Source organism: Ammospiza caudacuta, chromosome 8 (assembly GCF_027887145.1).
Source record: "Ammospiza caudacuta isolate bAmmCau1 chromosome 8, bAmmCau1.pri, whole genome shotgun sequence".
Lineage (NCBI taxonomy): Eukaryota > Metazoa > Chordata > Aves > Passeriformes > Passerellidae > Ammospiza > Ammospiza caudacuta.
In genome coordinates this window covers 32,320,768-32,343,838 of record NC_080600.1, presented here as the reverse complement: position 1 = coordinate 32,343,838, position 23,071 = coordinate 32,320,768, and the positions used below count along the sequence as shown (strand labels likewise).

Below are 23,071 nucleotides of genomic sequence, written 5' to 3'. Positions count from 1 at the left end.
TGTGAAAAGTGAGTTTTATCATGGGGAGAAGTCTAAGAGGAAATGATTGTTCAAAACATACAACTAAATAAAATTTTAAAAATAAATAAATAAATAGAAACAGAGATCTCACACAGGCAACTGCAAAAGCTCCTCCACAGCCAATCTTCTCCAACCATTCACTGATAATTATTGAGCAGAGGACTAACTCTTTATCAAAACAAATTTGTTCTTCATTAAGAAATGCACCTGAATAGAATAATTGGCAAGATGTATGTTTGGAATTACAATGAAAATCTCACAAGGCAACTCCTCTGGGGCAAACAAACTGGATTTTTCATTATTAAAAACACTAAATGTAAGTGTATAAATGTCAACCATCTCAGTACATTCTGCCTTATCAAGAGCCACGTACACAAACAGCATGCTCTTTGCAAGACAAGTTTCTGTGCAGCCATGAAACACAAATGGTTACTATGCAATCTCCCAGGGAAATCAAATTAATATAATAAAAATAGTTTCACATGCGCATGATACAGCATACAGATGCTGCTTATACAACACTGAGAGCCGTTACACTATAACTCATCCATGATCATAATCACTTTTTTCTTAAGTCCTGGAATCCCAAACAGAAGTGCACATGTAACTGCACGCCTGCTTTTGCATATACAACTGCTGTCGCTGCAAGCATAAATTAAGTATGTATATTGCTACATAAAAACCTACTCAGTTACAGATGTGAATTTTTTCTCAAACTCCTTCCAGCTTCTCCTGGGCTGGACTTCTGGCTCAGTGCTAACAGAGCTCCCTTTTACGCTCTCTAGTTTTTTACTGCATTCCCAGCGTGTAAGAAGAAGGAAACGCCTATTCTTAACTGCAAGCAACTGTACAGAATTGCAAAGGTGAAGGGCAAAACCAGGCAGAACCTTATAATGTTTTTTACATTGACATCCCCATTCAGCCCAACTTTTGTGCTCAAAACTTCAGCTTAGATATCTCTAAACTCAGCAGGAACCACAGCAAAGTGCACTGGAAGCAGGGCACGGACACTCATGGGGTTGGGATTGCTATTTGGTGAAGAAGGGGCTCAGAACCCTGCAAGGAGAATCAGGAGCACCTGCAGGCAGCAGAGCACAGCCTGGCCTCCACTCTCAAAGAGATTAGTGAGAGGCTTTACCCTGCTCATCCCTGCTGGACACTGGGAATGGGGCTGCAGATGAGTCTGCAAGCTACCATGCAAACCCAGAGAGCTCCAGTTTCAGCTCAAATGTGCGGTGTCTGGGCAGCCTCCAAGGGGTGAAATGGAGCAATCTTTGGAGAAAAAGGGGCTGGTAAAGAGGAAAACAAACCTGACCTTGAGAACCCCACTAATGGGAGAAACATTCCCCCATGGTAAACTGACAAAACCTTCTGCCCTGATTTTAAGGCTGAAAGGGACTTGCAGAGAAGTGGCACCTACCCCATCTCTTCAAGTGTTCAAGGCAAGGCTGGACGGGGCTTTGAGCAGCCTGGTCTAGTGGAAATTATGTCTGTTCATGGCAGGGGTTTGGAACAAGAGACTTGTAAAGTCTCTTCAAAACCAAACCATTCTATGAATCTTCTGGTTTCTTGGCTCCTCCTGGTCCTAGCAAGAGATAAGAACTATGCCTACAGCACGGAGCTGGACTGGTGGCCAGCACATGCACATACACACATGCACAGAACTGCAGCAAAATACCTTCAGCATAAAAAGAAAAAGAAGACTAGAATCAATCCCTTTATCCTTGATATGGTGTAAAAGAGGTGCATAATACTGCACACTTAAATGCACTTTTAAAAATCACCTACTGGATGGGCTGTCTAAAAAGGGAGAACAAAGCAATCCATGCCTTTTAAGTAATGGAATGCTGAGGAACGGCGTTAAACAAAATTTGCTGATACATTCTTGCCAAAACTGCAATAATGATAAATCCACTATAAAGAACAAAACGTCTATTTGCAGGGGAGAAACGGAGGGATCTGTGCTCCAAATTCCATTGGAAGCTTTTGAAATCCCACCCTTAAATAGCACAGTCTGGTGCCAAACTTCACAAATCTGCTAGTAAGTACTTGCAAAATTACTCGAGAATCAAACCAGCAACAAGTTTTGCTACCCATGGGTGTTGATTGTAACCACATCCAATAAATATAGGAAAAATAACAAAGACTACATTAATGTTTGGTTACTATTTTCTTAACACGCTCCCTTAATCAGTATTGCAGGAACATAAAGACCTCCAGACTTTCTAAGGCTCATTTTCAGGACGCTTCTGCAAAGCCAGAATGCTCTTCCAGCATTCACCAGGCCTGAAATTTTATAGAAGCAGGTTCTCTGGAGGATGCTTTCTTAACAACTGTTTCAGTAAATGGACTTGTGAGTCCCTGGTTTTCTTCATGGATTTGCCTAAATAAGCTTTAACAAAGAGCAGCTTTTTTGCTTCCCACTTCTATTTGCGTGCAGAATATGAATACTTTTCTACCTCAAAGGACTTGATTTTCTAAATCACTTTGAAATCCTCAAAAGCTGCTATAAAACCAGTTATCTTGACTGAGATCAGGATAGGAAAAAGGGCACAGAAGGATCCCCACTGGGTGAGTTTGATAGGACCATGTGTGTGACCTCTGCAATGCTGCACAGGATTTAGTGTATCAGGACAGCACTCTCACAGAAGTCAGAGTGGCTGCGTGTCTGTAGCATTAAATTGTTTGCATTTGATTTTGTTAAAGTAACAATAGAAAGTGGAAAATAATTAATTGCAGCAAATCAATCAGATTAAAATAATTTCTAACAACAAAAGTAATATTTAAACAACTGGGGAATAACAGAAACCCACTTTGTAGCTTAACCGTATCAGTTCCATCTGTTATTTTAAGGGGTGAAGCCTGAACTGAGAAATCTGTGTCACCCAGAGGCCGGCAGGTTTGTGAACTCTACTGGGAGCTGCTTAACAGTTGGTCTTAATCGTTTTCCAAGGCACAAAGCCGAGATCAAGATGAATCTGTTTCCCACATTGTTTCCTCCCAACAGGGTTGGATTTCAGATTTGCCTGGATTAGAGTAAAGCCACCGGAATTCCCCACCTGGACACTAAGGTTGGAGGCCTTGATTTCAAAGACAAGTGGTATGCAGTAATTCCAACCTGGCCCCACGGGACTACAACTTTTCATTTCTAATCAGTGAATTGTCTCTGTGCAAAACATTTCTTTAAGAGGAGAAGTGGGGGGGAGATTTTATTACATCTTCCCCTTTACTTTATCATTTTCTTTCAAAGCCAACATATTTTTAGCCTAAATACTAATGAATTAAAAGTAGTATCATTAGTTCACCTTTTCCAGAGAAATTAATAACAGGGCTGAGATTTTTAAATCCCATACTGTTCTCCTGCCTCACCCTGAATTTGCTCATGTGTTACTTTTTCACATAATCGGCTTGGGCTCAGTGGCTGTGCCAAGCTGTGATTTATTCTCACAGCATGCTGTAACAGCAGTGACCAGGACCTGAACCATCTGCACCTTTATCCTACAAGTGCATTTACCCAAAGGAACAGCCCTACTTCAGCTCAAGAGCTGGAGAGGAAGAAGGTCAAAGCTTCTCAAAAGCCTTCTAGGCTAACAGGAAGAATGGGACCCCTTCTCTTGCAAAGCCAAAAATATTGTGGCATGGTTAACTCTCTGCATAGTGCCTCTTTGTGCTCCTCCCCTTGATATAATGGGTCCAGGCTGAACCAGCCACCCCACATCCAATTTGCAAAGCACTGTGGATGTCTTCAGCTCCCTTGCAGTGGGATGGGCCTTGGTACCTTTCCTGCATACCCTGCTCCACCCCCTTAAGTCCTAAGCACAGACAGATGCTTTGGCCAAAAAAAAAAAAAAAAAAACCTGCAAAAAAAAAAATAAAAGCAAAAAGCTGCACCACCAGAAGGCTGCTTCTGCCACCACACACACAGGGACCCATCAAGACACCTTGATATGAGTATGTGAGTATGTCCCACTGGTCTGGTAAAGTCCAAGTGTTTGTCTTGGCAAACCCCAGCTCATCTCAATGTTTTATCCATTGAGCTCCAGCTTCCATTAGCTCCCCAAGGTTTACCCTGACAAATATTCCCCAGTTCCAGTCAATGAGTAAAAGTCATTTTAATAGACTTCAGAGGAAGAGCCTTGATTTTTACCCCTACAAAGACCTACTTCTGCAAGAGAACCAGAAACAAAGGAAACAACAGCATTTGCATCACCCATGTGGATGGGTGGAGTTTTCAAACATTGCTGACTTGAATCTGCAGGATGGAGATGGTTAGACCAACCATCTCAGATGAGCTAAGATAAAATCTTTTCATTTTCTTCTGCTGAAGTCCAGGTGTCTCTGGCTCTCTGACAAGCAGAGGCAGCAGGGTGTGGGATGGCTGATGGAGTCACCACTTCCACAGATGCCCCTGCTTTGCTTTGAGTCAAGTTATCCATTATCAATCCATTCCTGGGACTCGACAATTTACAACAGGCATTTAAGCCATCACCCAGTTCCATCTGCCTTAACCATCACTCAAGTGCAGCACTTGAGAAAGCTGATGACAGACAAGCCATGGTCCACTCAACAGCTGCCCCAAGCCACCCTAACCACAGCTTTCATTTTTCCTTAGCCATTGTGAAGTACAGAGAGAGCAAAAGTGTAAAAATGTGGACAATTCCTACACACCTTCTCTCTATTTGTGATATTTCAATGCAAGGTTGTGGTTTTGCAGGTCAAGAAACAATTCCTGAAGTTATTGTGAGAAAGCATACATTTCCCTCCTTTGGCTATAATAGAGCAGTCCTGTTCCATTCCCATGGAGGCAACGAGACTTTAAACAACATGCAGGACTGGATATTGTTACATACCAGAGGAATACTGAAATTTGGACAAAATCTCACATTCACATGGAAAAGAAGAACCACATCTCTAGACTTAGAACAATAACCGGAAACAAAAGCCACCGACCGCTCGTTCAAACAAGTCTGGTGTTTGCCACATTAGACTCAATCCTGTGTGCCACACAACAGAACAACAAACCAAAGTGCTAAATATATGATCAGAAAATTTTAAAAATCTTTACAGCCTCCTCATGATGATGTTGGAAGGTTTTGTCGGAACACATTTTTATCTGATAGCATGTGTTTTCAATACAGACATATTTGGGCCTGCATGTCGCTATTTTAGTGCTAACATTTACAAGCTTATTTGCTGAAGGCAATTTTTGAAGACATTTTGTCAGTGGCCAAGTCCATCTCCCATTGAAGTTAAGTGGAGGACTCCCACTGACCTCAATAGGAAACAGCTCAGACAGGGCAGGATTCAGAGCTGTTTTAACTCACTGAAATGCCACAAGTTGAGAACAGATCTCTGAGAGCAAAATGGGTAAACCCAGGAGGAAAATGCCACCAAGAGAAATAACAGGAGAATATCCATTAATAAATACATTAAAACACGGCACCATGGAATTTCATCCCTGGCTGTGCCCGTGTAACAGATTTGCAGTCCATGTCCCAGCTCACTGCCGGCTGCTGCCAACGGGATCCTTTGTGGGGCTGTGCACTGCTGCTTGTGCTCACTGAACCTGACTGGGGGAGAAAAACTAAACAAAAAAAACTGCACAAGGTAGGATGCTTTCAGCAGTTCAGAGTAATCTTGCTGAAATAACAAGATCAATTCAGACTCCTGAAGTCAGGCATAGACAAAAGCACCAAAAGAATCCCCCATTTACTGTCTTCTTTCAGATAATTATTTTCCTCTGGTTCGTCATAACTAGGAAAATTTTGTTTAATAGCTTGTAATATTGTAATATTGCTATCATGACTGTAACTGTACTTCCTTCATTTGAGTGGAGAAAGAGCTTGAAAAAATTCCTTGCAGACAGCTTTTTTCCCCCTCTTTTTCTTGTTATAAAGTCTATACTTGCTGCAAGGGCACAAGGGATGGAAAAAGTATTTAATTAGTATTTCCAGAAATATCCTCGCCTAACCCATAATGAGGTCATGCCAGATCATAATCCTCCTCAAATACAAGAGACAAAGTGATTTCCTTTTCATACAGCATCCTTTTTTGGGTGCAGCATCGACAGCTTTTCTGTGGTTTCAAAGGAAAAATAAAATTGAGTCAGTCTGAGTGAGGGAAGTCCAGAAACATCTAGTACATCTTCCTGTGAGATAAATTCAGCAGTGAAGACATGGGTGGGATCTAATACAACCAGGATACTTTCTTTTAAAGAAAACAGAAGGAAAAATCCCAGACCAAACCACAGCTCCAATTGCCATGTGCCCAACTGAACTTCTTTAAACTGTCTGCTCAAATAATATTTCTCTTAAATCAGGGAGGGGTGTGTTTGGGCTACCTGTATCAATTTGCTATTCCTCTCACTTGCCAGAACCAAACCTGAGTCTTGGGTGGACTCCTGAAAACATGGAGCACTGTGAACACCGCAGGGCTGGTGGCCCAGGGAGGGGCTGCACTGGCACTGCTGCTGCCAGGGCTTGGCTTGCACCAAAGAGGGGCTGGCAGCCGGTGCAAGGACCAGCTGAGATCAACCTTCTCACTGGAGGTCATTCCTCCTTCTTCAGTGTTTCCAGTGACCAGAGCACTACTGTGTTTTTAACACTCCAAAAGAAAAACTCATCCCTCAAGTGGCCCTTCCCAGACAGGGAAGCTCACGATACTCCGATGTTGCACAGCCCACTCTCCTTGTGAGAGATGAGTCAATGAGCCAAACAGCTCATACATGGCAAAAATACTAACATGGAGGAAAGCTTTCAATCTTGATGAAGACATCAAGAGCTTGAAACCCCACCAGCTCCCTTAGTGGCTCATCCCAGTAATTATTCAACTCCACTGTCACACTGAGGCAGGGAGCAGAGCTCAGGTAAATGCCCAGGTTTACTCACAGCTGGTGGTGGCTCATCAGCTTTTCCCCACTGGAATAAGGGCCAGAGAGCACAGAGCATTTTCTCTCCTTCAATATTCCATAATTAAAATAAATCAGAAAAAGGACATTATCTGCTGTATTTGCCCTCTTCTGCAAACACACCATGTGTCACTTCACTACAGAAATCACCGGACAAGGCTGATTTACTGGCCAGCCTCAGGAAGCCAGTGATTCTCCAACCCTCTCTCCCATCCCCCAAAGTTTATTGTTGAGTTCTTGGATCATCAAGTACAGAGTGTAGAATAATTTAATGGTGGGGGGGATTTTCATCCTCCTTCTCTATCCCAATATGACTAAATTTATTGATTTTGGATTGCTGTAAATTATAATGTAATTATCCTGCTGCACAAGCAGCTTCCCATTCCAGAAATTAAAAAGCAATTCAGGTAAATGATCTTTAGTTATCATGGTGCATCCCTGCAGAACTCATTAGGTTGGGGGATTAGATGGCACACCAAAACTCTTACAGGGAGGGTGACATTGAAAACTATCACGCCTAACAATACAGAACTTCCTTGGGAAGATAATGGTGTGGAACTTTTTTTTCCCTTTCTGAAAAATTTGAGATGCTAGCAACTTGTACTTCTCCCTGGATCTCTAACACTCACTTACTGACTCTTCTAAAAAATAAACACCCTTCCTTTGAGATGAGAATGCCATTAAGTGGAATTCAAGAAATGGACAACATCACAAGGCCATCTGTAGAACACTGTCATCTGATCCCACTGGATCTCAGGTGGAAAAGCAGCTCATGTGGGTCAGAGTCAGCAACTACTTTTTGAGGTGGGAGACCGCCAACTGGCACAAAAGAGAGCTCACACCAGATTTCCAGACAGCTAAGGTGAATTTTCCAGCTTTCCCGAAAGAAAACTCTATCTGATGGGATTGCTAAAAGATCTGATAGACTGTAGTCACAGACGATATGTGCACTTTGCCAGCACAAGTGTTCTCAATCCCTTTGTCTTGCCTAAAGGTTATGTTTTGCCTCCCTAAATCTTCCTGCACTTCAGGCATTTTCCACTTGCTGTTCTACACTGTTGTGATGGCTAAGCAGCCATCACCAGGCTTCACACTGAAGGCGGCTACAGTCGTTGGCAGATGAAAGGATACGTGTGCACATAGTTTGCACATCATTAAGTTCGCAAAACGCTTTGAGGATGAAATGTGCTACATAAATATAACAGGTTATTAAATTTCTTGGTGCCTGCAGTGGTCTTCTATGGATTGTGCCTAAACCTGCTACTGCTTTTAGCTTCTTGGCTTTTTTTTTCTTTTACCCCCATGCCCCAGAAAATTTTAAGTTTCTCCCTCCAGCCAGGGAGTCTTTCACACCTTCTGCTGGCCCCATGGAGCTGCTGTGCAGAAATGGGGAGTCACACTGGCTTTTGGCTGCATGTGTACAGTCTGCCCATTTCCTCTGAAAGTGGGGGCTGCCAGACTTGAAAGACCCCTCTTGCTCCCCCTGCTCTTCTCTAATATAGCCCTTAATTAACACTGACGGCTGCTACCACTTTTGAGTAGGACAGTGCAGATCCTTGGTGTATATTAGTCAAACACCACAGAAATTTATGAACTCATCAGCATGACCAAGGTACTCAAAAAGAAGCAAAACTCTTCAATTTAAAATTCTCCAACACCATCAAAAATTTCAACTTCATCCACAAGTTCTTCGTACTGTGAAAGTTCGCTAGTTCTGTTATTTCACTTCTAGTAAGGAACATGTCCTAATATGGACATTTTTGCAGCATTCAGCTAAATTCTGAAGATATATGAGGTACCCTGGTAGCTCTTTCTCCCATTAAAAACAATCTATTAACTCAGTCTCATGAAAGCTCAAGTCATATCTGGTCTCTTTCTAACAGAGGCGGCTCAGCAACCTCTCTCTCCCCATCTCAACAGCACACAGTGCCACAATTGCACAAGGCGTTGTGGCTCGAGCATGGGACATCAGTGAAAAATCTCTGTTCTTTTTTGGGATGCATGCATACTTTTCAAATTTCCTAAAAGGAGAGATTATTTGGTTTTGGCCCAGCATCTGAAACCACTCACAGGCCACACACAAGTTACCGAGTAAGCAGACGACATCCTTTTCTTAAACCCTTATGGACACAAACAGATTTTGAAAACATGTAGTTCAACCACCTCAGCAAATTGTTTCCCCGGTGTGTTGGTGTTGGGAGCCCAGTGCCTGCCCTTCCTCCTTCTCCTCACCCCCCATTCACTGTTTACAGCAAGAAGGACATTTGTGCTGCACTGAACCTGCTCCAGTTCTTTTATATAGATTTAGACCACATAATTTGATCATGACCACCGGCAGTTTTATTGCCCTGATTTATAAGTAGCCTTGCAGGGGTTTGGGGCTTTTTTCCCTTTATTTGGTAAGAAAGTGAAACTCATACAAGTTCCTTTCCTGCTGCAGCCTGAGGACAAGCTGCGGGATCTCCACAGCGCTGCCACCCTCCCTCTGCCCTTGCTGTGATCTCAGAGGGGAATACACACACTGCAGGAGCTGGCTGAAGCTGCTCCTCGAGCAGAAATCCTCCCTGTGGCCCTCACTGCCTCACAGCACTTGGCTTGTCCTGCCCAAGAGAATGGTCCAAGTGACATCCAGGGGAACTCATGTTGCCAGTCCTCCTGTCCACGAGTGAGACACCCTGACAGAAACCCCAGTGTTATTCCCCCTCTTGCCTCCTAACCCTCCTCCCAGGGAAGTCAGAAAAGGCTTCTTTGGCCAAGTCATCACTTTTACAATCCAAATAGCAGGGGATAAAAACCCAGGCAGCTCTGCCATGGAGCTAAGGGAGATGTGGCTGTTGGGCCAGGCACGTTGCTACCAACCATCTGCATTCCCAGGGCACACTAAATCTGGGATCTGTATTAGTATTCTCCAGCAGGCTTCTGGCAGATATTAAATACCAGCCTCCCTGGAGAACTTGTTACCTCCTCATGCTTGACTGGGTGAATATAAGTGAGTGCCGTGCTTGTATCTGCTACCTGAAGAGGCCAGACGAAGCCTATCTGAAACATGCCAAGACTCCATATCTGTCATTACCATACCAATTTCCTGAATGAAAATCCTGCCTGTCTTTCATTTAATCTGTCTTCTCTCTCATTACGTGACCAGAACACGCTGTATTAATTACAAAGACAGGTCAGTATGTGACTTAAAACCTAATTTCTGTTACACACCTAAAATGATTACTGCCTGGATGAGCATGATGTTCTGGAACAAGAATAACAAAGCCCACCAATCGTTCTGCCCTGTCACTAGCATGTGAAGAACTAATTTTGCACTGGTCCAAGGGCTTAGGGAAAAGGTTCATCAGAAATCCAGTCATCTCACCTCATCTTCACAACATGTATTTTTTTCCAGCTTATCTACCTTTTGTCTTTTTCTGCACCCAGCCAATTTCTTCTTACACTTCTGAGTGTGTAATATTTCCTAACTTTTCTCTTTGCTACCAAGTTCTCCCCTTGAGGATCCCACAAAATGGTGTCTGTTGGCTCAAACACTGCTGTTAGATTCTTGTTTCTCACATCTCTGTATAGCAGCTGGTCAAAGGCTTTCAGATCCCTCTGCACAGCCCAGCCCTCCTCCTACACAACTTGTCCAGGCTAATTCTGCTGCTCTGTGTATTACTGTATCTGAGTAAAGCCTTTTGACTTTAGTACACCATGATTTCCATAAAGGACTCTCAGCTTCTCTCTACTACTCTGAGGTTACTGGCACCCTGTGTCCTACCCCATCAAGTAATAACTTTGCAAAACTTTGAAGCAGAAATCACATCCTCCCTAGTTATGGGGTTCACACTGATCAAATATTCCTGGCATTTTCTTTTGCCTCACAGAACATAATAATTGCCTGGAAAAATAATTTCAAAACTACCTGCAGAACTGGTACCAGAAAATTCATAGGTGACATGAGCCACCATCCAATTATGCACAGACTGGGAATGCTGGGCACAGCTGCACCCTTTGCAAGTGTCTAGAGAGACATCAACCCTTCTTTTTGGCATCCATAACCATGGCTTTCAAGGGTCCATTCCTTCTTCTCTTCTCGTGCCTTATTTAGCTGACACTGCCTTCAAATCCCCACTGGTTTGGGCTATCAGCCCTGCATCTCACAAAACACAAGGTTAAGTGAAGCAAATTCAGGAAGACATTTCTATTCTGCCCTCAGGACTTAACTATGGGAAGGATTTGAGGCTGGAAAAGAATAGTTTTTCATTATGGTCACAGAAAGGAAGAATAAACTAAAACCACTGCAGATACAGGCACTGAGGAAAGGCCCTGTGGGCTGATACTTAGAGAAGCTCATTTCTATCCTCACTCAAGTGCTACAGAGGTTAAAGACCTGCTACAACCTGCCATAAAAGGCAAACCCCACATTAATAGGAAATGTGTTCCCCTCCCCCATTCCAAATGTATTTTTTATGAGTAAACATTTCTGTATTAAGACTTACTGTCTTCAAAGATCCCTTTTATGTCCCAAAGGTAACCATTTAGGTGTTCTTATAACAGCCGTTACTTATCTTTACAATGGGCAATGCATGTGAACTCAGTGTCTGAAACTTTAATTTTGCTATATATTTTTTAGTAACTACATATAAATCCAGCCTGTTTCAAGTGTCAATGACTCTGTGTGACCAAAAGATAGCCTTGGATCTTATTTCACCTGCAAAGACATTGTTCTGAGTGGAATTAAAAGCAGTAAAAGAATTTGCAAAATTCTCAACCCTTTTAACGTGCTTGCATAAGTGATGCAGAATGCACAGAGCTCAGAATATGAGATGCAAATGTTTTTCACACATTCAGTCATCTCATATCTATTTTAAGAGTCACTGCTCCAGCAGCTGAAACACAGGACCCTGCAGTAAAGATGTTTTAAGGGTGTCTTTTTAACAGCACAGGAAAGTTCCTCTGGAGTTTTCAAAGGGAAAAAAAATCACACCGAACAAGAGCACTGCCAGCTCCTCTGCAGCTGATTACAGTATTAGAGCTTGCATGTGCACAGCAGACTAATGGGAAGGTAAGCTGAAACTAAGTTTCTCTCCGAAGCTGTTATCCCATGACAATGATTTTATCCTTCCATCACCTAACGTGCAAGAGTCTAATTACAAAGGACTTTGCTAAGACCACTGTCTATTGCTAGACTGGATGAATATACATGTCTATTGGGTGTCGATTGCTTGGGTCAGGGTAAACCATGAAGCTCTCCGCGGTCTCTGTAAATTCATCCAGATGTGTCCAAAATCCCACTGAGGTATCTGGAGCTCACCCACAGACTACTTACATAAGAAACTGTTTTGAACTAAAAAAAATAATTTTCTCTTGTTTTGATACAGAATATTTACATTTACAAGTTGTTATTAATAACTTGATGCTCTCCAGCTGAGTTCCAGGTAAGATCACCTCACTTCAGAGCAAGCATGGCCCTTTGGAATACACTCAATCTCTATACCCCCAAATGATCTCTCCGCTGCAGATATTGAAAACACCTTTACTGCAAGAACTAAAACTTATCTTCCCCAACCCTAAAAAACTGTTTTATTATCCCCTTTGAACAATATATGTGACACCTAAGACATATGAACAAGGTCACTCTTGTAAGGCAGCACCCAGGGGCAGCAGCACCCTCTTGCAGCTGGTGGGGAGTGGGAAATGGTCACCTCCCCACAGTCTGACCTATTAAGTGTTTCCTTGTGACCAATGCCATAAACATGCTAACCAGATGCTGATGGATGGGCCTGGAGGCCCAAAGAACAACCTGAGTTCATTATATAAATGAGGGAGGGAAGGGAAGTCAAGCAGCTTTCCCAAAATCATGAAGGAAGTTTGGGACTTCATCAGGAACTGAAACTAATTTTCTCCAGGCTCAGTTCTGTGCCCTCACTGTAGGGAGCCACCAAAAAATTGGGTATCTTCACACAAGCAGCCTCTGGGAGTCGGATCAGCTTCCCACAACACATAATAATTCCTCTCGTTAAAACAGGACGTGCAAACTAATGCCTAAAGTCCTCACCTTTGTGTTTCTCTGGTTTTACTTTATAGTGTGGCAGTAAATGCCTCTGAAAGAACATCATCAGCTGTACCTGCAAACCGACACAAACAGATTTGGCTCAAACTCATGCCTCACTTGCAAGAAGGCACTCGCACACATTAACACAGGACAGGGACATTCACTCCAGCCAGGATGTAGGAAATTCCCCCCATCACTGCTGGTCCATCCCAAAAAGAGTAGCCATAAACCAGGGTGAGTCACAGGTAGAAAAACTGAGTCAGAAAGGTAGTTTCATCACCTCACAAATACAAAAATTTCATTTCAGAAAAATCTAAATATTACCTAACATTCTGGCTCCAGGGTCAGCGGTGCTGACCCCCTATCACTCTCTCTTGGCTCAGAGCATCCCCACAGGTGCATAAAAAACTCTGCTTTCTTTAAAAGATTAAACTATTGTTGAAGCAGCACACACAGGGCCAGGGGCTTAGAAGAAGATACCTCCTGTATTAGATAGTTTTCAGGAATGTCAGACACTGATCTCTTGTATCAATACAACTGAAGCCATCAAAACATCTACTTTAACTATTTATTTAAGGATGCATCTGTTGCCAGCTGTGATTTTTTCTGAAAATCTGTCAGTCAAGAGCCAATCACTGTAAGAAAAGAGAACAGAATAGAACAGCTATCTGGCTAAAATGGCACCATTCAATCCCTGAAAACATCACTGTATTTTAGAAATCAGATACTGGTGGCAGTAAATATAAATATTTTGCTTATATCCTCATGTTCTTATTTATGATTTACTTACAATTGAAAGCATTTTCAATGGGATGATCTTAAAAAGATCTGGGATTCCAGGATGAGGAAAGAGGTATTAAAAAAAAGAGAAGAGAAACCCCCACTGAGCTCCCTAACAAACTACAGAGAAGGCAGAATTGATTTCCGTCAAGTTTGCAATCATGTGAGATCACATTCAATTTTTTAAATTTTCATTTTGGACTCAGCCTATGTGCCCGAAGTTTTGCTCAGTTCTTTCCAGCAAGGAAAGAACTGAGCAATTTGAACCCAACACCACTATGGGAGTAACAGAACACCCAGCACAGGTCACTTTCCAACACATGTAAAGTCACGAGTTTAACATAATTCTGAAGAAGTTTGCATAAAAATACTATATCCCCTTCATTCCTTCAAGAGCTAAATTTACAATCTTGGCTGAGGTTTTATTCTCTGTCATTACCATTACGATCAGAGAACTCATCCTGTCAAGCACGGTCCCCACACAGAATTCATGGGATATCAATTTATTTCAGAATTTAAGGTTTCTGCAATTTTTGTCTCACTTGGTTCTGGAAAAATCTGTAGTCTCTAATTATGAGCCCACTGTGCTAGGTACTGAACAAAGGCACTGCTGAGTTAGTTTAAATTCAGTGATAACCTATTTGTGCTACTGAGCATTTTCATACCCTTATGCAACCAAGAGGAATGGAGCTGCCTGCTGCATCGTGATGTTCTCAGAGGCTCTGGATGATGCATACACAACTTGTGCTCATCTCTCCTGAAGGGAAAGAAACAACGCCTCTGTTTGGCAGATGGGCATGAGGATTTGAGTCATCTGACCATGATTACATGGCATATCATTGAGAGAGGAAGGGCTTGCTAGTGGATATGGTGAACCAAGGAAGCTGGGCTAAGACCTCTGCACTATTATCCACATCCCATGTACACCACATATGAACTTCTGAAATCCCAGAGATAATCACTTCTTGACATCCCTCTGAAACAGCTCAACCCATTTCAGCCACTTTGACCCTGGAAAAAAATCCCCTGTGCTCCCTGTCTGCAGAATGGGAGCAATGACATCTCCCTGTCTTGCCAGGATGTTCATATGCAGACAGATGCTGAGGTGTCGAGGCTGTGTGGGGGCTGCACAAAGCAAGAAATCCCCCCACAAGCCCTGGGCTTCCCACAAGCCACCATGCAGCATAATTAATCTCCTCTAATTATAAAGCACCAGTGAAACTGGCTGTATCCTCTCAGGTCTCTGCACCTCACTCATCACCACAGAAAACCATGAAAACAGACAATCTGATTTCATGCGGGGCAGTTTAACAAGGTGAGGAACAATGCCAAGTCCTCTTTTCACTGCGAGGTCTATGGATGCCTTCTCGAGGCCATTTCTTTAGGAGGTGCTGGGAATACAAGCCCTGTTTCTTGGTGCTGGTATTGGATGCACAGCATTTCTAGGAACATTTTTCTTTGCCACTTGTCTGACCTCAGGAGCAGTCCCACTGCTCTGTGCAGGCAGCCACGGAACACTCTGCCAAACCCTATCAATTATTTAGCATCCAAAGGTAGACCTAATCTGTGTGATAAAAGGATAGATTTTATCTAAGGCTTGTTCCCCTTAAAGTGATTTACACAACTGGTCTCTCTAGTTGCTTCCCTTAACATAATTATTTACTTTTGCATTAATAGCTTTCCTCCATTTGGGTTATTTTTAGGAGCTTTCTGTAGCCTTGAGAATTTATTATGGTTTTTTCCCCTTGTATTTTTAGTGGGGATTTTAAATTTCCCATCTCTCTGAATGGGCTGTTAAAACACTTGTTTTGCCAACCCTGGTGTAAAGCAGGAGCAGCTCTGGGAAGCAGCCCCCTAGCTGTGTTGACATCTGGGTGTTGAGTTTGCCTCTAACTTGAGAAGCCAAGGGTGAGATTTCAGTTCAGAGCTGGCAGTCAGGGCTCCCAGACTGCTCATCAGGCTATGGACTGATGAACATGAATGAAAGGCTTTAAATATTAATCTAGTCCCACCTGGGTTTCTCACTTTAACCCCACTCTGCAATTTTGGCAAAGTTGGGAAGACTGGGATTTTTCCACCTAACATTAAATCAGGCATGAAGCCCTCAAAGGAATAAAGCAGGCACAATGTGATTCACTCCACCCTAATGCAAAAGCATCCCAAACTAGACACCTAACACTTAGGCAGCAAACTTAGACAAAATAACTCCCGTGATTATGGCAGGCTCAAATGCCTTGGCTAATGGGTGCTGTTGGGAGAATTGATTTATAAAACCTGCACAAACTCACAGACATTTAAGCAAAAAGCTGCCAGAGACACTAAAAATTCAAGCTATGGGGATGTGCTAGGAGAAGAGACAATCCAGGAGATAATCCATTATCACCACTAGATTTTCTTGACTACAATTGACCAATCCACAACAGATAAGTTTAGCACCAGTTAAAAAGGTGTTATTTAGGTACTCTCTGAGGGACACTTAAATGAAGTCTAAGCTGGGTCCCCAGAGAAGACTTACCAGTATTTGCCAGAATAAACTTATGGAGCTTACAGAGTAATAGAAATGCGGAATAGAAATAATAATAGAAATTCAGTTTTAACCACTTGCCCCCTCTCCCCTTGGAGCCAGTCCCAGCTTTTCTGTTGAACACACCTCTCAGTATTTTAAGATGTACACAGCAAGGTGGTGCAGGGCAGAGAAACTAATTATTACAATTATTATTAATGATAAGATAATACACTCACAAAATACAAAGGTCTTCCAGGTGGTGCTTAATGGATGGGATCACCAATGCCAGAACCAGCCTGCGAAGAATTACTTGTTCTATTTTAAAGTCATAAAAGCTTTTTAACTTGGTGTGCAAACCTGCAGTATGGTTAGGGATGAAATAATATTACTCTGCCTTGAAAAGTACCTTTGCTTCTGTAACGAGCTGACATTAGAGGAACTTTTGCTGTAACAGTGTGGAGGAGCTGAATACAATTAGAGAATGCTAGCTGATGCTATGAACTATAGAATTGTTTAAGCTGGAAAAGACACTTAAGATCATCAAGTCCAACCATAAAGCTGTTGCGTCATCTAAGGGCTACACAATTTGAATGAAAAAGTGTGTAAACATTAATGGTTATCCACTCTGAGGTCACACCTTTGCCCACAGGGTTGGCTACCACACAAAGTCAGTGGAGAGGCCTGGGCAAGGACTTTCACCCATGAGGGAAAAAAGAAAACAAACCAAGAAGTCAGACTCCAATCACACATTTAAGCAAAGCAAAGGATTACCTGGGCTGACTCTTTCGAAGAAGAAACTAGGGAGACAGCATTGCAAGCTGTGGATATAAGAAAAAGGGCAGGCAGAAGACAAGACATGCTTTTGTAGCACAGTTTATTGCAATCTTAATTATCAAAATTCTGTGACTGTAACTGAAGAACTAAACCTGCTGTTCCCAGAGTGCTCTCTGCCAGGCCCACACCCCAGATACTGCTCATGAAACATAAAAATGGTGCAGCCTGGCTTTGACTTCATCTATCTCCACATGAATCCTTCTAAACTATCCCAAAGAGCAGGTGTCAGGTGACCAGCATGAGACAAAGCTGGCAAGCTTGTCACTGTCCTTGATATCCTGTGACTGGGGAACAGTCTCAGCACTGCACCGGTCTGAGCATCTGAGACATCCAGCGGCCCAAAGGGACATGAGTGGGTACACAAGGGACTGTAGGCAATCTGCCCACTCAGAAGGGCTACAGTAGCAAAGAAATACACCTTAGGACCCAACAGAATTAGTTTCATGAAAGGCTGACAGAAACAGTCAGAGAAGAAATACAGTTCTTGATCGCTGCTGCTCTTGTGGCAGCACTGCATTGAAGCTCTACCCAAGGTGGGGGCCACTGAAGTCTGTGCAGTAGGAGAATTTCTCAGTCTGAATTACAGGATTTTCCCATCACTCAGTTTTAACCACTTGCCCCCTCTGCCCCTGGAGCCAGTCCCAGCTTTTCTGTCGAATACATCTCTCAGTATTTTAAGATGTACACAGCAAAGCAGTGCAGGGCAGAGAAAATAAGAATGTGCTTGTACTGGTTATGTTCCTTTTCCTGGAAAATGTGAACTGAATGAAAAACATTCTTCAAGAAGATCCCTGCCCCTCCAGGGTGGACATAGGAGATGACTTCATTGGGGCTGTTCTCATTCTAATTTGTCTGAGTCTCGGGCCACACAGACTATATATTTTTTCAGAGCGCTGAGGTGTGCTGGGGTGCTGGCATTTCCTCCTCCTCATTTACATGGTCTTCCCATAATCCAGCACTAAGACAAGCTGAACTGCATAAGGACTCCCTGCCAATGCCACTTGGGGCTTGCTTATGGAAGACCTCTGGAGAGCGATGGGAGGTGCTCCCTGCCCTTCTCCTCTGCCTGTGAAAGGGCTGAGTGTGCTACTTCTGCAGAACTAAGCATTCCTGCCAGCCCATAAATCAAGTGAGCAAACTCCATCCCAATCTGATCCGCTGCAGAAAAGCCCCATACTCTGCCTTTAAAGCACACACAGGGCAAAGAACTGTATTTCATCAACTGAAGCCTTAATATCAGAGGAGAGTCGTTACCTCCTGGAAAAAAAAAAAAAAAGCACAACCAGAGCCTCACTAGTTCTGCAGCTTGGCTTCCCCATGTTTACACCAAATGACTTGTTGAACTTCATTATATACAAAGTATTTCCATAGATCAGAGGCAGGGAGACCTGTGCAGCTAACATAAAATAAATTACCACCCTGTGATAAATGGTTCTATTAGCAATCCAGATTGTTAAACTCAGATACAACAGGATGAAGGGAGCGCTGCCCCATTCATTCTCCCTGCGGCAGATACTGAGTTGTAAATAGGTTATTTTGTGTGTAAATAACACATTAAAACTCAGCATTAGCCGTGTCTTTTGATAGAGAGGAAATTGTTCCAAATAAATAATTTCGGACAGGAATGTAAAATAAGCCAGATTTAATAGTGCATGCCTGCTGTAGCTGTGTTAAACATGACTAAAATGATAAACCCCAGAATATACTAATAGTAAACTATGCTCTGACATCAAAGTAATGAGGCTGTATTTTTACCCAGCTTTAGAAATGCTAAAATTAGTCTTGACAGAGCCAGACATCAGAAAAATGTTTCAAACATAAACACCATCAATTTGGGAACTTGGAGTTTGTGTCATGCAGAGGTTGGGGTGGAGAGGGAAAGGTGCATTCTGGACCTTGTTAAAGTTGGGCAGTTAGCATTTAGGAGAATTTGTATTTAATTTTTATTACGAGATGAGAAACCTATCTTCCTAAATATCTCTGCCTTTGAAAGAGTGGCTCATTTGAATTTCCCCTACAGTCATGTGCCTGGGCTTCCTCATGCCTGTAGGTACAGAGGATATGTCAGAGCCAGCCTGGAGGACACAACCCAGCCCCACTCAGGGTGCTTTGCACAAACCCTCCCACCCTACACAGCAATATGGACTCTGGCATTCAACAGAAGGGGTTTCTGAACTTGAATTGTTCTAAGTTGCCCTTCAGAAGTAGAGACAATAAAACCAAGAGCCTCTTCTGCAGATTTAACTTGTCTATAGTTCCTACATGCTGTCATTATAAACACTTTCCATCTCAGTCACACATACACAGCTGCCCCGACTGCAAGTGAAAAGAGGAGCTTTGACTCCTTGGCCAACATGATTTATGGAAAAACAGAAAATTAGGAGAGACTTCCCTCATGTCATATCTGTGAGGCCAATTTCTGAACATCTGATCAATGAGTTACTATAAAAAAACTGTTGGGCATGATGTTTAAAATGGCAGCTTCAGAAGACTGGGATGCAAATTTTTAGTACAAAAGGACTCTTCTCTACTGCCAGCATCAACAGTATCGATCTCTTTTCCCACAGCCATAACTTAATTTGTTAGAGGCTGGAAGCATTTGGGAAAAATACCCAAAGCAAGGGAACTAGAAACGCAGACTGAACATTATAATATTACCTTATAATAATACAGTCTAACTAATAATAGAATCAAATCGTTATTCTTCAATTATTTAACTAATATTCAGTTTATTCCTTCAATTAATTAGACATAAAACCTTATGAATCTATTAATTCCTACAAGGGAAAAAGAAAACCTTGTGATCTGAGAAATATGCAAAGTGTGCTATGATGGCACTCCTTCTATGTGACTCAGTAGAATAAAGGAGAAGAAATGTGTTGCAAATTACATTTGTTTGGCTCTGGAGAGCAGCTTGGTGATTTGCAGCACTGGCTGAGCCTCACTGCCACTTTCTCATAGGCTAGTACAAAGAGTAAAACCTCTGCAATAAATGAAATCAAGAGTCTGTCTTGGATGAGAATAAAGACTTGCTCGTATGGCCCCAAAGCAGGATGGGGAGCTCAGAGGCCCCCCCCTTTAAAGATGATGCCATCATCAAGCTGAACTTCCTAATTAATCTCCAAGCCTCATCTGCTTTCTTCTGTAAAAATATAAATAATATAAAAATATAAATACTCATAGTTCAGGCCTGTTGTGAGTAATTACTTTAGTTTAGGGAATCAAACGTTATATTAGCATGAATACCATGTAAGTAGAGTCTCATCTCTACCCAGCCCTTTTGTCATCACCTGCTAAATCGCACCTTGCAGTTAACTCAGGTTAGAAGACAATTCTGTATCCATTTTTCTACTTCCAAGCACACGCACAAGCATGCTGCTGGCTTTCAGGAGCCTGTATTATGTCTAGCCAGAGTTCAAAGGAAGCACTTGGAGCCACAAGAGCACGTGCAGCACCTGCAGCGTCCCGGGGCCAGCGCCCAGCCACACGCTGCTCCACTGCTGCCCATTTTGGGTCATTTATGAGCACTTTTCTTCACAGCGTGACACAGATTTCACTCTTTACATCTCATTACACAACGCTTTTATCACAATTCCCCTGACATCTTCAAACAATCCTCAACTTACTTCTCCCTTCCTCCTACTAAAAGCAGAAATATTGAGCCCATAAATCACTTTTTTCCAAAGGTGAGAACACACTGCTAACAGAACATATTATACTGGATGCTTAAAAACCAATTAGGTCTCCAGGGATGCCACATGGGCTGATGGACACTCCACCTCAGGGCATCCTCATTTGGATCTCTGGAAAGGTTGTGACTGCTTCCTCAGTGGAGGCACTCCCAAGGCAAGTGCCAAGTGGGGAGAAGGTGTTTATTCATAACAGCACATCTATGGAATTTTAGAACATGCTTGGACTACATTGGGGCCAATCAACCCTTCAGGTCTGCCAGTCACTGAGATGATACCTCAAGTGGGCTGCCTCAGTAGTTCCTACAGCCTTTGCTTCTTCAGGGATTTGCTGGGGGATGCCAAGCTTCTGCACATTGCTGTCCCCCCTATTTCTGCTTCCTGGCAAGCCTTCCTTTCTGCCACTCTGTGCAGCGCTCACAAGGAAAGTGGCTCAGACCCATCCAGGACCACAAAACTTCATTTCCCTCCCAACAATTCTGTGAATTACTTTTTGGTTGCTTTTAGGAAAATGTTTATCAAACACATGAACTAATCTGATAGATTACTAGCCACTCCTACATTATTCTGTGCATCTGAATCTTCACAGGTCAATTGGAAAAAGAAACCTGAGTAGCAAAGTTTATGAAAAAGGAGAGATAAAGCAGATTTAAGCCTTTTTGGTCGGAAACTATCTTCAAAACTCAGGCAACAAAAAACTCAAACTCTCCAGCCAATCTGGGTAAGAAAGAGAGGAGCTCACAGAAGAGTCATTCTGTCCTCCTGGGGTGATGAAAAACCACCCTGCACTGAAGGAAGGGGAGATGACAGGATCATTTTGAGGTAGACTCTGACTAGCAACAGCATGTATTTCAAAAAGGAAAAAAAAAGCTGCCTGCAAAGTTTACACAGCTGGGGTGTCTCCTGTCACATCCAAACTGGTGGAGACTAAATTTGTCTCTTATACCCTGTCCAAAGACGACAAGCAGTCCCCAGCGAGGGCAGCTATGGTGGCTCCCCAGTGGGCACAGCCTGGCCAACAGCTGTGCCACCATTGGGCCCTGGCACTACTCTGGATGTCCACCAGCACACATGAAGCAGAGATGGGCATGGGTCTTGCCTGCCACAGCAAGCAGGAGGAGGCAGGAGCAACATCCCTGCACACCACAGTTACATCCACCAGTAATGGCTCCACGCCTGCAGGTATCCACAAGAGCTTCCCAGTTGACTTCAACAGCAGCAAGACCAAAATCTTGCCTAACACACTGACTTGAACAGGAACAGCACAAGTGGAGGGGTTTATTTATGAACATTCCTGCATTGGGTCTGGATATTCCCAAATTCCTCTCTAACCGTGAAACCCCAGCAGCAATGACTGAAGACCACGCAGTCTGTTTAGCTCATTAGCAGGATCACAGCTGGCACGTGACACCCTTTCTGACCAGGATAATGAGGTGCTCCCCATCTCCAGTCAGCCCCTCCAGGCACTCTTTAACCATGGAGGAGTGGAGGGCACACTGCTGCAAACACTGTGCAGCACCAGTCAGCTGGTGGCAAGCATTTATGGCATGTCCCAACGCCCCCACAGCCACCCCTAACCACCCATCCCCTCCCTCACCCCAGCCCAGTTCTCCATCACACAACAGTGACATTTACATGCCATACAGTGACACAGCTTCCAGATCCTCTGACAGCCAAAAACCCCAATAAACCCAGCATGTTCACAGGAAGACAGATGCCATCATACTTATTAAACTCTTACAGTCTAATGAAAAACACCCCTGCTGCTTTCAAATTGTGGAAAACAAAGTACCTCCTTGTGCCACGGCTGCTCCCGCTGCTGCTAGAGGAGGGGGTTTCTTCCCCGTCTCTGTAAAGCCATTCCCCTCCAGAACAGCACCTTTCCCTTCTTTTTTCCCAGCAGCTGTTGAAGCAGAAGTTTCCATCTTAGACGGGCATCTTCCAGCTCAGGAACCCTACAGGACATAAAACAAAACCAGATTCTGGTCACCACTCACAAAACAGGAAAAATCAACTCCATGAAGCATAAGATAGTTTGGCAGAGTTCAAAACCAAATGGCAAGCAGCAAAGAATTCCTGGGTTCCCAACTCCAACAGTCATAGGCACAAAGGCCACAACCATGTAAAGGACTGGGTGTTCTCACAGACCTACAAAGATCAGGGCCAAAAAACAATCCCCAGCTAAACTTGGGCTATACAGTAAAGTTTACAGGTCCAAAGGGCTTTCCAGGATTATAGGACAGGTAAGATACAAATATTTAGCACACATAACATGGATTTACCCATTGTATACA

At 43.1% G+C, this 23,071-nt stretch overlaps 1 protein-coding gene across 1 annotated transcript in view; it reads right to left on the bottom strand.

The window, feature by feature from the left end:
- The window catches only part of GLI2 (GLI family zinc finger 2), a 137,133-nt gene extending 114,402 nt beyond the window's left edge, over positions 1–22,731 (bottom strand). Inside the window, exon 1 of the mRNA XM_058809436.1 lies at positions 22,570–22,731. Within this exon, the coding sequence (XP_058665419.1) occupies positions 22,570–22,702 (133 nt within the window). The 5' untranslated portion in view covers positions 22,703–22,731. The remainder of the gene's footprint in view (positions 1–22,569) is intronic.
- Between the last annotated feature and the right edge of the window lie 340 nt (positions 22,732–23,071).